This window comes from Lycorma delicatula, chromosome 1 (assembly GCF_047948215.1).
Source record: "Lycorma delicatula isolate Av1 chromosome 1, ASM4794821v1, whole genome shotgun sequence".
NCBI lineage: Eukaryota > Metazoa > Arthropoda > Insecta > Hemiptera > Fulgoridae > Lycorma > Lycorma delicatula.
The window spans coordinates 148,087,282-148,102,246 of NC_134455.1; the positions used below are offsets into that span (position 1 = coordinate 148,087,282).

The window sequence follows — 14,965 nt, forward strand, 5'->3', positions numbered from 1 at the left end:
ACAGTATATGGCAGACATTACACAATGTAGGTCTCTATCCATATTATCCTCAACCAGTTCAATGTCTTGAAGAAGGTGATTACAATCTGCTGCTGAATTATTGTCAATGGTTATTATAAAACTATGTGCTTCCATCGCTGATATTATTTATAAATGAAGCAACATTTACACGAGATAAATAATACATGAAACAAACATTTTTGTAAATGTGACAATCCTTGTAAAACTAATTTCCAGCACCATCTTTAATTAAATGTCTAGTATGGGATAATAGATAATAGATGGGATTCGTATCAGACTTCACATTTTCAACAGTAGACTCACAGGTAATTGTTGCCTGAAATTTCTTCAGAATGAGCTGTCAAGAGGATGTTCCATGGAACATCCTCCATGACAGAAGATGTTCCATGTAGTATAACAACTAATATGTATTTCCAATGTGATGACGAACCAGCCCATTTTTATGGTCCTGTTATTCATTATTTGAAAGAAATATTTTGTACTTTCAGTGTTAATTGTTCTATATATTTAAGAGGATGGCTGAAAGGTACACGGAAGGCTTTGCCATTTGGTGTACCTATGGTTTGGCGTGAACCAAAGGACCATGTAATTGATTGTTTCTTTTGTTAAACAAGCGTGTCTGGAATTTCTAAAAAATCCAAACATACTGTAAAATTTCTTCATTGCAGTCTGCAATCAGGCCTGAATCTCACAGTGAAATTATTCCAGTTCCTGAGCCAGCTGTGAATGTATGTTTTGAAAGCAGTGATGAAGAATCTGGCAGTACTGAAGAAGGCAACAGTGATTTTGATTTTGAATTATCTTCCAATAAGCCACATCTTATATCACAAGGTGAATTAATTAAATGACTTGGTTAGGGACTTAAATTTATCAAAAAATCAAGCTGAACTGTTAGGATCAAGACTGCAAGGTTGGAATTTTACTTCAAATAATACAAAAATTTCAGGCTTTTGAAGTCAACAAAAAGAACTTTCTCAGTACTTTATTGATAAAAATAATTTGGTTTGCTGTATAAATATTGATGAGCTTGTGTTGCACTTAGGACACGTTCAGAAACCTGAGGACTGGAACCTTTTCATAGATTCGTCCAAGTATAGTTTAAAAGTGGTTTTACTACACAACAGTAACAAATTTCCTTTGGTACCAGTCGCTTATGGTATTAATTTGAAAGAAACATATGATGTGATGAAAGACATTTTTGAAAAAATAAATTATAAAAAACATTAGCTGGAACATATGTGGTGATTTGAAAGTTATAGCTATTTTGTTAGGCATGCAGTTAGGCTATACAAGTACATGTGTTTTCTTTGCGAATGGGACAGCCGAGCTAGGGATAAACATTATGTTACCAAAGAGTGGAAGAAATGAGATAACTTAATTCCAAATGGGAAAAATATTATCCATGAACCCAAAAAAATATTTTTACCCTCTCTCCATAACAAGTTAGAACTAATGAAAAATTTTGTAAAAGCTATGAAGAAGGCTGGTCCTTGGATTTTTGTAATCATGCAGACATTTCCGAATGTAAGTGAAGCAAAAAATTAAAGAAGGAATATTTGTTGATCCTCAAATAAGAGAGTTAGTCAAAGATGATGTATTTAACTCAATGTTAAATAATGTAGAAAGTGCAGCTTGGGCTTCATTTAAAGACTTAAAATTTTGACAATTACCACGATATTTTTAATCAACTTCTTGCTTTATACGGCGCTATGGGAAGTAATATGTTTTTGAAAATATATTTTTTCCATTCACACCTGGAATTTTTTCCTGGACAACCTTGGAGACTTAAGTGATAAACACGGTGAACGTTTCCACCAAGACATTTCAGTGATGGAAAGCCGCTATAAAGGGAAATGGAATACTAATATGCTAGCCAATTACTGTTGGACATTAATTTGGGATATGCCTGAGGCTATTTATAAAAGAAAAGCATCAGTGAAATCATTCTAACACAGTTATGGCCGTGTAAAATTATAAATTTTACAGATTTTATGTATATTTTTCTTAATTATTTTTGAAACGTAATTTATGTAAAACTAAGAGTGATAGAAAAATTGTATTTACAGATTTGTAAGGAACGTAAAAAACAATTCAAGAAATGGTATCACACTTGGAGAAACATAAAAAAAAAATTTTTTTTTGTATCAGTGTAATAGAAGGCCTTCGTTTTAGTCTAAAATTGTAGTTCAGTATTTTCCATATTGATACATATTGCTTTCCATTAAAAATATACATTACTTTCTTGCACTATTATTTATTTTTATATTGAATTTATTTACTTCAATTTTCTTAGAATTAAATCCTTTGTCAATTTAACTAACTGTTTTATAAAAAATGTTTAACTCTGTTTATTACATCCTATTCCATAGAAAATAATGGGGATATAGTTCTGGAACATATAAAGAGACTTTTAATTTCAAAAAACCATAAGAAACCACTAAATTTACCCCTTAATTTACCTTCCTAGAATTTCAGTAAAACCTTATTTCAGCAGAGGAGCAGAAATCAAGGCAAAATCTTTTACTAGCTGTAACTTGCTAACAAAGTGTTTTTGAACCCATGTTTTACTGAACTTTTTTCAGTATTTTAATTAGAGGAATATGCCTATGAAGTTTAGCAGAATCCTTTCGGGACATTCTGTATATACATATGAAAGAACAAATTTTTAATTTTGTGTTTGTGCTAAGTTTTTTTGTGTTTAATTAGCTAAGTTACTAAGCTAATTAAAATAATCTAATAAAGTAATTTCTTTTTATTCACATATGGCTTTTCTTTATATAGTATATTACAGACATGTTAAGTAATAATCTTGGAAGAGTTAGTGCTGATATTTAATGCTTGTAGGTAAAAGGTAAAATGACTTTAATTTTGCATTTAGCTTAATCTATGTTTAGTGTATTGTACTTTTGTCTAATCCCTATTACATAATTAATTTCTTTTTTGTATTCTAGTGTAATTGAGCAGTTAGGTGGTAAGCAACTTGTGATGCAGCTGTTGTCCCATGAAGATCCAAATGTACGATATGAAGCTCTTCTTGCTGTTCAGAAATTGATGGTTCATAACTGGTCAGTAATATCATAAACAATTGTGTGTGTGTATGCATGTGCATGTATGACGGGATGTGGCTACACTTGTGAGCATAAATTCTTGTACAAAACTATCTATGCAAGTATATCTATCTTTGTGAGTATACGCTTAGATTGAAATTAATACATGTTCTGTTTTCTTTTTTGAGTTAGAAAGTACTTTCATTTTCAGTAAAAATTTGTACAAGTAAACAAGTTTTACTTTTAATCATTAAACATCCATGCATGCTGATGCAGTACTTCGGGTAACTTCTAATATGTGTAACATTATCTAAAGTACTATTACATTTGGGTATAGGTCATTTGCTTAAGAGAATATGCTCAGTAACATGTGTCTGAAAGACAAGGCATGATAATAAATAGTTACTAGTCCCAGCAGCAGAGTGAACATCAACTTGTTATATGTGTATCAAAATGCTTAACATAGAGCTATGACCTTAGTTCCATTTTGCAATATGCATTAGCTTCCCACCTTAGCAGCAGAGTTATTAGTTAAATAAAATGTTAATTTGTCTAATCAGTGGTAAATATTTTCTTGCTCTCATTTGCCATTTTATACCTACTATAATATATGGCTCTACCTGTCACTTTGCTAGAAAACTGCTTCATGTAAAAAGTACATGTTTAGACAAATGTTAAAAATTTAAAATAATACACAATTAATAACATTAAACTGCACACAAAAAGTTTAAATGTTTATTTAAAATATGCATATAAACAATATAATATTCTTTCAACATCCGCAAAGTACAGAATTAGATAAACACTCTTATCTTTAATTTTTTTACTTCATCAAAACGCTTTTGGGCCTAAGCCCATCCTCAGTGATATCTTTTATAAATTCCTGTTTACAATTTACGCTATAACTCTATTAGTTTTTTACATTTTGTAAAATTTGTTTGTTTAAAATAAAAATAAATTAAAAAAATTTTTAAAAAGTTCAAAAAATCTTTAAAAACATTTCAAATAAATTTAGAACAAATAATTGCTCAGTCAAGAATAAAAATGAGTGAAAGAGTATTACAATAACTATTAATTTATCATATCTTATCTTTGTATAGCAACTTAAATAATTTTAATAAGAATGTCTCCATCGAATTCTGTTTGCAGATTTATTAGGCTGATTCACATTTATATCTATATACATACAATTTTTCTAAAATTTCCAATGTTTTATTACTATTTTTATCTTAAAACTTTAAAATTTACACATGAAATGGAACCTTATAGAAAAATAGATTATTTAGATGTAAATATTAAAATAAATAAAAGCAATCAAATAACTGGAATATATAAAAACCTACCTTAATGAAATTATTATAAATAGGAATTCCAAATCATCCTTGGTCCCAAAAGGTTAATATTTTTAAGAACATTATAAAAAGAGTAATAAAATACATAAACGATGAACGGGAATTGTATAACAAAATAAATAGTATAAATATAGCTCAAAAAATGGATATCATATGTCATTGATTGATAATATATATAAAAAATATAATTCAGAATTTTTCTATAATACAAATATTACTACATTATTATCCATAAATGACAATAAAAATAGTGAAAACGTTTATGTAAAATACTCATAAAAATAAAATTATAGAAAACTTAATTGATGGGTATAATGATAAAAAAATATAAACCTGATAATCATATAATAAAATATTTAAAATTCTATAATAATGAAAAAGTAAAAAATAAATATGATTCTTCCGGTATTTATAAAATTAAATGCAACTATTGCGAAAATATATACATTGGTAAAATGAATAGATCGTTTTAAGATAGATTTAATGAACATTTTAGATCATTTAAAAATAGAAAGATTGGTTTCTCAAATGTTACTGACCATTTGATAAATAATAATCGCAATATAACTAGTTTAGAAGATAATTTGGAAATAGTCGAAAAAGTAAATGTGAAAGATGAAAATATTAATAAAAAATTAGAAATTTTAGAAAAATTGTATATTAACAAATATAAATGTGAATCAGCCTTATAAATCTGCAAACAAAATTTGATGGGTACATTCTTATTAAGATTATTTAAGTTGGTATACAAAGATAAGATTTGATAAATTAATAATTACTGTAATATTCATTCATTCTTTTTTATTCTTGACTGAACAAATATCTGTTCTAAATTTATTTTATTGTTTCGAAAGATATTTAAAAATCTTTTAGAGTTTTTATGTACATTGTAAACATTTAGGAATTTATAAAAGATGTCCACTGAGGATGGGCTTAGGTCCGAAAGCGTTTTGATGAAGTAGAAAAATTAAAGGTAAGCGTTTCTCAAATTCTGTGTTTTGGAGAGGCTGAAAGAATATGTATATATACATATTTTAAATATACATTGTCAACGTTTGGTGTGCTGTTTAATGTTGTTAAATGTGTATTTTTAATTTTTGACATTTGTTTATAATATATATTATCTACTAAAGAATAATCATAACCATTATATATGGCAATTTGTTTTATAATACCTATTTCTTTGTTTAATTTATTTTTATTTTCATTATACTTTGTACATGATGACCGGCATCATGCCGGTCATCATGTATACTGATAAATATAAATTTTGATAAAACAGTATATAATGGAGAATTATTTTAAGGTAATAAAAGATCCTTCTAAAAACTTTTCTAAGAATTACTAAAATTTTAATAATAAAATACTGCAACATTCTCAATTATAAAAATAATTTAACATATCACACTAGGTTATACCCTTACGAACCAAGTGCACCTTTATTAACTGGACTATCAAAAATACACAAACCGGTTATACCTATGCGATTTTTAATTAACTTCAAAACCACTACTTCTTACATTGTCTCTTGATAAAATACTTAGAAACAAAATAAATTTAGGTTACAAATATAATTATAATATAAAAAATGGATACAAATTAGTAAGTAAATTAAAAGACTTAAAAATTAGTGATAAAACTAGGATGGTTAGCTATGATATTTGTAATATGTATCCTAGTATACTCATTGCAAAAACTATTAGTATAATAAAGAATTAATGAAAAATCATGAAGATCTCTTATTTATTGAAAATAGTATTCTTATTATAAGAAATATATGCAAACAGAATTATTTTAAATTTGATGATAAATATTACACCCAGGAAAACACTGTACCAATGGGTTTTCATTTGTCATCCATTTTATCTGAGGTTTATTTATAGGAGTTTGAAAGTAAAGTTTTTTATGGGATAACTCATATGCATGATATTTTATTATGGACTAGATATGTTGACAATATTTTTTTATAGTCTATAATTCAGTTATATGTAACGAGGATTTAATCATTTTGAACAAATTAGATTCCTACTATAGTGGATTGAAATTTACCTTTAAAATTGATAATAATAAAAAAAAAAATTATTTAGATGTTAATATTGAAATTAATAATAAAAATAATCAATGTTTAACTTCAGTGTATAATAAACCCACATCTAGCAAAACCACTATACATAGATCTTCAAATCACCCGTGGTTTCACAACATTAGTACTTATACAAACTTGATAAATAGAGTAATTAATTATACAAAGTATAATTAAAATAAAAATAAATTAAACAAAGAAATAGTTATTATAAAACAAATTGCCATACATAATGGTTATGATAATTTTTTAGTAGATATAATATATATAATAAACAAATGTCAAAAATTAAAAAATAATACACAATTAATAACATTAAACAGCACACAGAAAGTTGACAATGTATATTTAAAATATGTTTATACTGATAAAATAGTTGAAAATAGTAGAATAGTTGAAATACCTTCTACTTCTGTTTGTCCATTGCACAATATTTGTAGGATCAGTTAGTGTGTTTGAAGTATGTATGATCTCATGAAGTTTTAATAACTCGCTTCATAAGAATGGTAAAAATTCTAAGGTAGCCTTAAGCCTTAGCTAACTATAAAAAATTGTTTTTTTTTTACTTTTTTTTAAAACTTAATTGCTATCATCAGATTTGAATAAACAATTTTTATTTATTTTGTAAGCTGAATAAGTAAATGTGTACAGTAACTAAGCCAATAAAAAAACATTCATTCAGTGATAAAAAACAATGATGAAAATATAAGTAAGATTATCTTGTTTTTGCAAAGACCTGCAGATTAAATATACTAGCATATCTAATGCACAGTTTGCATTTCAACTTCTAAAGGCCAAAGTTTATGAGTCAATGATGTTTGGACATTACTTTTTCTTTGTAAATTTATGAATTTTTAAAAGCTGACATTACACAATTTTTTGTTGCTCCAACTATACAGATTAAGTTCAAGAGGAGATAAAGAACTGTAGCACTAAATCTATCTATAGGGATAAAGCGATGAAGAGAACATGAAGAAATTTAAGTGATCTAAGTACTTAATTTGAGTTCACAAAAAATAAAAATAAATAGTTCTCCAATTAAAGTATTTGATAGTCAACACATATCAAACAATTCAGTTTGGCTATTTGTATGATTCAGATTATAATTAACTTACACCATAACCGTCATCCCAACCCCATAGGGTGGTGTGGTGACTGGAAGCGCCTTGTGGCGTTTCCGGTTGTTTATCGCCCTTTGATTTTTTACATCTCATAGTAATAAGCCTGACCTCATTAGGATACCACCAATGTAAGTGCTTTGGTAGAAATTTACGTCTGTGATTTATTAATTCAACTTTTGCCTTTTCTGTAGGCCTCGTCCTGACATCTTGAATGTCTTACATCGTAACCCTCAACCAGAATCCACAAATGGTTATTGTACTATCTGCAATTGATAGTACTAGAGCCAGCCAAGCCAATTGTTTTTATTAATACTAATGACTATTAGATTACTTGATATTGTTCCCAGGCACCCTTCCTGTGTTTGAGTACTAACAAACAATGTGTCCTAGCCTAGTAATTTATCCATTCAACAAGTTATAGGCACACTTACAACTTCCACAGTTTAAAAAAAAAATTAATCTCTCATTAATAAGGAGGTATAAAACTTTTTCAAAGAATTTATCTACTGTTTTCAAGAGCATCAGAGTGCTATAGGAACTCATATGGAATTTTTATCACTACCTTTTAAGAGAAATTAAAAATTTCCTCATCTCCAACAAACAGGAAAATAACCAGCAGAAAGCATTCTGTTGTACATCCTAGTCAATGTGTGTACATAGACTCCTACCCAAAAGACAGGAAAAGTTCCATTATGATCATTCCTGGGACTTGACTACAGATTATCTGTGGATTTTAATCTAATTCAAACAAATGGAAATTTGAAACTTCCCTGTAGATTCGCAGATGATAGGATTCATTTGTCTTAAGATCATGTGGCAAGAAATTCTTCAACAGAAGTTGCAAGACATAATCCTTATTGAAGATTACATCTCCCTTTGTCGATAAGAGTGTCTTTCTTCTTCTTAATGTCCTTAGACCGTAAACTACTCCTTTACAAAGAAGCACCAGGAATCTCTTTTAGAAGTCCTAATTTTATTAAAATACTGCCCCTGGGATAATCGTACTGCTTGCTTGAGCCGATTCATAGTATGCTTCAATGCAGTCAGTTCTTGAGTCCACTACGTGGCCTACTCTCTCTTGACCTGTACTTTGAGAGGTGGATTTCTCAGCGGTTTCAATTACGGTCAAAGAAAATTTCTCTGCAGGTCTTCTAACTGGAGCTGTTCTAGACTTAAGTGCTGAAAGCGCCCCTGTTGAAAAGGGATGTTTCTCATGTAGAAACACGTCATCCTCTAAATCAGAAACTACTAACTGATGATCATATGAGCAATCATCAACTGTAGCTTAATTAGAAATCCTACCTGAGATATCTTCTCTGATGATATCTGTTGTATTTGTGCTGCCACAGAACATTTAACTACCTTCCATTGATCTGCTGGCAGATATATAGCAGTATTATTATATTATATAGCAGCTATATTGCAGTATTAAAAATGACCTTATACAGAAAAGCAGACATACTGTTATGACCAGTATAAAATTTGTTCCAACCTGTGAAATATTATGGCAGATCACCCCCCCCCCCTAACCATATACAGGTGCTGAAGAAAATAATCACCAGCTCTTTTATCAGCATTTACACCTAACTCAACTTAGGCTGCATAGGGATCTTGGGCATCTATGGTGTACCTCTGCTTCCTGTAAAATTAAAAAAATAAATAAAACTGGTAGAAGCCTCTGCTTTCTTTTTCACTCTGTGAGATTGCAGCATGTTGGCAGAATTTTGCCATGTAGCTGAACCTGCAACATTTAAAGTATCTCTGCATGTCAACTTGGCATGACAGGATGTAAATCTACAGTCTACCTTCAGACATAAACTTATTAGAGAGACCCAGATTCCAACTGGAAATCATCACTATAATACCATTTGAACGTCATGCCTTCCAGCCTTGAACACAGGCTTTGTACTTTTTTTTGAAAGCAGCCTTATCTAAGTCTGTTTTACTCTGGGATGAGACAAATTATCCTCATCAGAGAGGTGCTGGTCAATGTCATAAACTAACATGGCCACTTTTTTATCAATAATTTTCACATTAAAATCGAATTAATTTGTATATCCACCTTTTAATGGCAAGTGTCTCAAAAATTACTCAATGGTTTTTGCATTTACAAGTTCCTTACTGATCTCTTTAATATTATGAAAATCCTCTCATTTGTTTTTGCACTTTCTTTGAGCCTTGTTGTTCACAAAGATGACTTCATGCTTTTTACAACCCAGACTAGTTTCCTGTGTAATTCATACAACTTCAGTGTATGAATTACCCCACTTGAACAGGAGTACAACACTCCTTCATATCCCTAAGTTCTTTGAGTTTTGTGTCCAGTGACCAAAGCCTTATTCCATAGCAGAAAACATTGCGATAAACACTTTTTTTGTGTAAATAACTTTCCAAATTGTACGGATGTGCTTTGGAGGTTCTTGAGAAACCTTTTCCACAGCCATGAAGGTGGAACAGAACTGCCGGGTCTTTGTAGCCTTAAATTCCCCTTCTACATCATTGTACCTGTTCATTGTTTCTTTTTTAAATTATTCTTTTACTGATACCATGTTTAATTAATTTTTTTTTAATTTTAATGTAAAGGAAAGATTGAGAAATATACAGAATTTTTTATTGTTAATCACGTTATTTCAAATGATGACATTAACTGAATTTAAATCATTACTTATGTTTGATATATTAGTTTCATGCATTATTTCCTTTCCGTAAACTAGTAGCTGTTTACCCATTTCTGTTAACAGAACTTTTGTTTACAAAAACAAACAAATAAACTAAATTTGACTTATTGGTAGTGACATTTTTTAAATTATTGTTTTTGAAAATTAAAGTTCATATGAAACTTGAGGTATGAAGAATACCTTAAAAAAACTTGCCTGCTTAGGATTTCACAGATTGCATACATCCTCCTGCACAGTTCCTTTCTGCAAATGGATGTTACAGGTTGATAATGTGTATTTTTTTTTAACATCACCTGTTTGTTTAAGTGGTTCAGTTAGTAAAGAAAGTGATTGGATAATTACTGTCACTCTGTATTTTTTATTTTTACCTTAAAAAGATTCTTAAATTCTGGCCATTTTAATTATTTTATCACCTCCTCACACAAAACCCTGTAGAATCAAACCCTTAGGTTTGGATTTGTCAGGGTATAGATAATAATTTAAAAAAATATAAAACAAATAAAATCTAGAAAATTATCAATAAATAATAATGTACAAGGAGTGTTCAGGTCACTTTTGATTGTAAAAACTCCTTTATTTCTCGATGTAATCCCCTGCTACACAGGGGTTATATAAATAATTATATTTATCCTAGATAATGTAGCGTGCATGTCATGTGGTAGCCCACCACATGACATGCATGACCAGCCCGTATGTGGTTGTGCATTGTCCTGCAGAAACAGAATGCTCTTAAACATCTAGGCTGTTTGATTATCTCTAACTGTTAATATTCACTCCATGGGGTAAAAAATTTACTTGAATGCTGCCATTTTTATCCCAAAAAACTGAGGCCATAACTTTGCCTACAGAAGCAATTGCTCAAAATTTTTGGGGGGTGGCGAGTCTGCATGCTTCCACTACTTTGATACACATATTGATTTTGGGGCAAAATGATGGACCCATGTTTCATTGCAGAGAACAATTTGAAAGAGAAAAAGCTGGCCTTCTTTGCAGAAAATTGCTTTAACTTTTTGGAGATTTGCAATCTTCTTTGCCGGTTAAAAGCAGAAAGCCGTCTTGGAACCCAACTTGCAGTAATCTTGCTAAACTTCAGATGGTCGTGAATGATTTTGTTTACAGTTCCCACAGACATATTTATTACTTCTGCAATTTGCTGACAAGTTATCTGTCGATTATCAAGGATCAGTTCTTCCACTCGCTGAATGTTCATGGGAATGACTACAGTAGGCTCTGAGTCACCTTGACTGGGATTGTCACTCACTGATGTGTGGCGTTCTTTAAAATATTTGCACCACAAATGTTTTACTGCAATTAAGAGTCTTATCCCTGTACTGTGCAAGGAGTCGTGAATAAATCTCACCAGGTTTTACGCTTTCATTCATGAGAAATTTCATTAAAATGCTCTGTTCCACATATCCATTCTCTGCATTGGATGTCATGTTCTTTACGACTGACTGTTGTTGTTTAACCTTTTGCTTCATGCCAGCATGCCATGCAGTAATAGTTGACACTTGTACCTTATGTGTACAACCAACAGAATGCACAGGAATTTCTGTTAACACTCTAGCCTAACAAAAGTCCTGAATTGACATGAATGTCCCTCACATTGGGAATAAATTTGGACGTATGCCAGTGTAATTATATGACCTCTCTTAGACATTGATAAATAGTTTAGCAAATTGCTTCTAATAGCAGAATGTAATTTATTAATAATTAATTTTTTCATTTACTGCTTTTTTTTATTATCTTCTATCTACTTTTGCAGATATCTCTGACTCATCAGAAACATTATTTTATACAATTTTAACTGTATGAGGATAATAAACAAAAGCAGTAAATAATAAATAAAAATAACCTCATGAAATTACCTCTCTTAGAGTGTACAGTTAAGAATTACAGTTATAATATATTAATTTCATTTTGTGTGTTTTTATACAGGGAGTATTTAGGACGGCAGCTTGAGAAAGAACAGAATACTGCAAAAGGTGGATCAACCCTGACTGGTAAAGCATGAATCAGTTAATAAAGTAATAAACCTCCAGAACCATATTTTTGATTTGTGTGGCAAGTGAATAGTTGTGGTGGAAAGGATTTTGTAATTTATTATTCACTCACATTCCTCTTATAGTGATTTAAATACTAGAAATTTGTATATAAAGATATAGATATTATTACTTGTTTAATTATTGTAAAAGTATTTGAATATTATAATTGTGTTATTGATGAAATATGCAATTAAAAATGTTAACTTTTAAAGTGTTCACATGAATTTCTATGAGTTATCTTTCATTTACTTATAAGGTTTGTTAAAATTCATCTGTTTAATTGTTGGTTAGTACAGTTATTTTTTATATGTTGTCTGAACAGTTGCGGTTTATTTTATTATTACTGTGATGGTATGTAGCTGATTTTAACTGCTTTGTTGTAACTGTAAGTAGAAAATTTCTTCTGTATTCACATTACTGGTTCTATATAATACTTAAATGTTTTTTTTTTCTATCAGTCGTTTAAAAGGTGTGATGTTAGTTTCTTCTCGGTTTCTTTTTATTCTGGACTAAGTTTTTGATTTTAGCATGTCTGTTAATTCTTTTCTTAAATTATTTGTTTTATGTACTGGTTAACTTTATCTTCTACTGTTATATTTATCTTACACAGTTCTTTTTTCCAATTGTAAATTACTAATTCTGGTTGTCCTAACCCATTCCTGTCTTAATATTTTGTGGATGTATCTGTCACTTGGGAATGAGTTATTTTTACTCACTACATGCTATTCATTGACTTTACATATAATATCTCATTTAATTAATCAGAGTATCACATAATTTTTAAAATTCTATTTTTTGCTGATAATGTTATTGTTTTAAACTTATTCAATTCCTATTTTTAATTAATCCTCATAATTAAGTACACTGGTATTTTTCAAAACACTCTTTTAAGTGTAAAGGCACTTTGACTCTTTTTGCATTGATATAGTTTCTGATCTCTTTTTATAAATATTACAAACTCCACATTTTCTGGAAGGCCTCTGCTTTAGTAGCTGGTAGAATTGTTTTATAAAATGACCTCACTTTTTGCATTCAGCTGCATTGGGCTGTCAGCTGATAAAGGTAGATGTCCCGGATTAATTTTGTGGCAAGGTAGTATTACTCTCTCTAGTAATTGTTCAGCTACATGTAACCAAAAATCAATAAAATTTATATATGTTTTGTTTTAAATTTTTGAAGTAATCTATGAATCACATTGTCATGCTAAATTGCTAAATCAGATATGTAAAAAATAACTTTTTTTATCCTTTATTGTAACGATGTATGACAGGAAAAGAGCACAGTCTTCGACTGTTTACCTCTAATCTACCTGTTTATCCACTCCTCACATAGCTTGTTGTATTCATTTATGTGGAGTTTTAAAAGAGGCTGTGGAGTTTTTTTCCTGCTTTACCTCTTAAGAAATAATTGACATATAGTTGGGATTTTTTTATACAAAGAAGACAACTTCATGACGGTTTTTCTATATGACCATTTTAGACACAGCAAATTCTGAGAAGAAAGTTTCCCTTTTTTTCAGATCTGTTTTTAACATTTCCTTACACAAATCTAGTCCATTTGTTTTAACTGTACTCATTGCATAAGTACCCCAGGTCAATAGTCCTAAAATAAGTTTGAGGAATAGTACCAATTAGTCAAGTAGAAAATTCTGCCCTCGTGTAAAAAATCTTTAATTATCAAAAACCACTTGTTTACTAACTCTGAAATATCCAGCAGTGTCTACTTGATCCTCTTTACCAATATAAATTTTATTCCTAATCTGGTTTTTTTTTTTGGATTGAATCGAATGTACGACAACCTTCCATGGAAAGCCATGAAGCTTCATAAAGTGAAACATTTCTACTTTGTATAAAGTTTTTTTTTAAATTTATCTCACAAATATTTAACTATGGCTTGTACTTTTTGCAATTTATTATGTTCAGCGACATAAGAAAATGAGAAAAAAGTGGTGTAGAAGAAAAATGGAGATATCTAAAATTAATTTTGAATTGGTCTTGTGGCATTACTTCAGAATATTTTGGACAACAGATCATTTTTTTAGTCTACCATTACTAATTTATTGTACACTTTTTGCACTGTAATATTAAAATAATCAATGTGAAATATGCATGCATCTCATCGGGTGCAACATTGATCCAACCGTTTGGGTAGTTTGGCCTAGCATAAACATTTGTTTTATTTACGATGTGAACCAAAATGCTTCATTCAGAAATTCATTTACAGCATTCAGTTTGAAGAATTCATTGCCTAAATGAGATGAATAATGGGATATATACCCAAATTACCAGTAAATGGGATTTCAGCAACATTGTTTTATTTATGATACCATATCCATTTCCATTCAGCATCTACTTCAGGATAAAGTTCACTGCCATTAGTATAATTAATACTATGTCTGCTTTCAATATCACTGTCAGAATCTGCAAAACTTTCATTATCACATGTATACAAAAAACCTTTCACATACTCTTCAAAATTGTCATCGATTACCCAAGCATGAACTGAATGAAATGTTGCCATTGTCTCTATTCATAACCTCAACATAAAAAACATTATATCATTGACTGGACTAATATCAGAATGTTTGTGTTTGCCCTGAAACATGTAAACTAGGACTG

At 29.8% G+C, this 14,965-nt stretch overlaps 1 protein-coding gene across 2 annotated transcripts in view; it reads left to right on the forward strand.

Moving 5' to 3' along the window:
- Positions 1 to 12,563, forward strand: part of VhaSFD (V-type proton ATPase subunit VhaSFD) — a 75,378-nt gene extending 62,815 nt beyond the window's left edge. For both annotated transcript variants that reach the window (XM_075364360.1, XM_075364367.1), the window contains exons 9-10: positions 2,973 to 3,086; positions 12,241 to 12,563. In XM_075364360.1, the coding sequence (XP_075220475.1) occupies positions 2,973 to 3,086; positions 12,241 to 12,316 (190 nt within the window). In that variant the 3' untranslated portion in view covers positions 12,317 to 12,563. The remainder of the gene's footprint in view (positions 1 to 2,972; positions 3,087 to 12,240) is intronic.
- Positions 12,564 to 14,965: the final 2,402 nt, after the last annotated feature.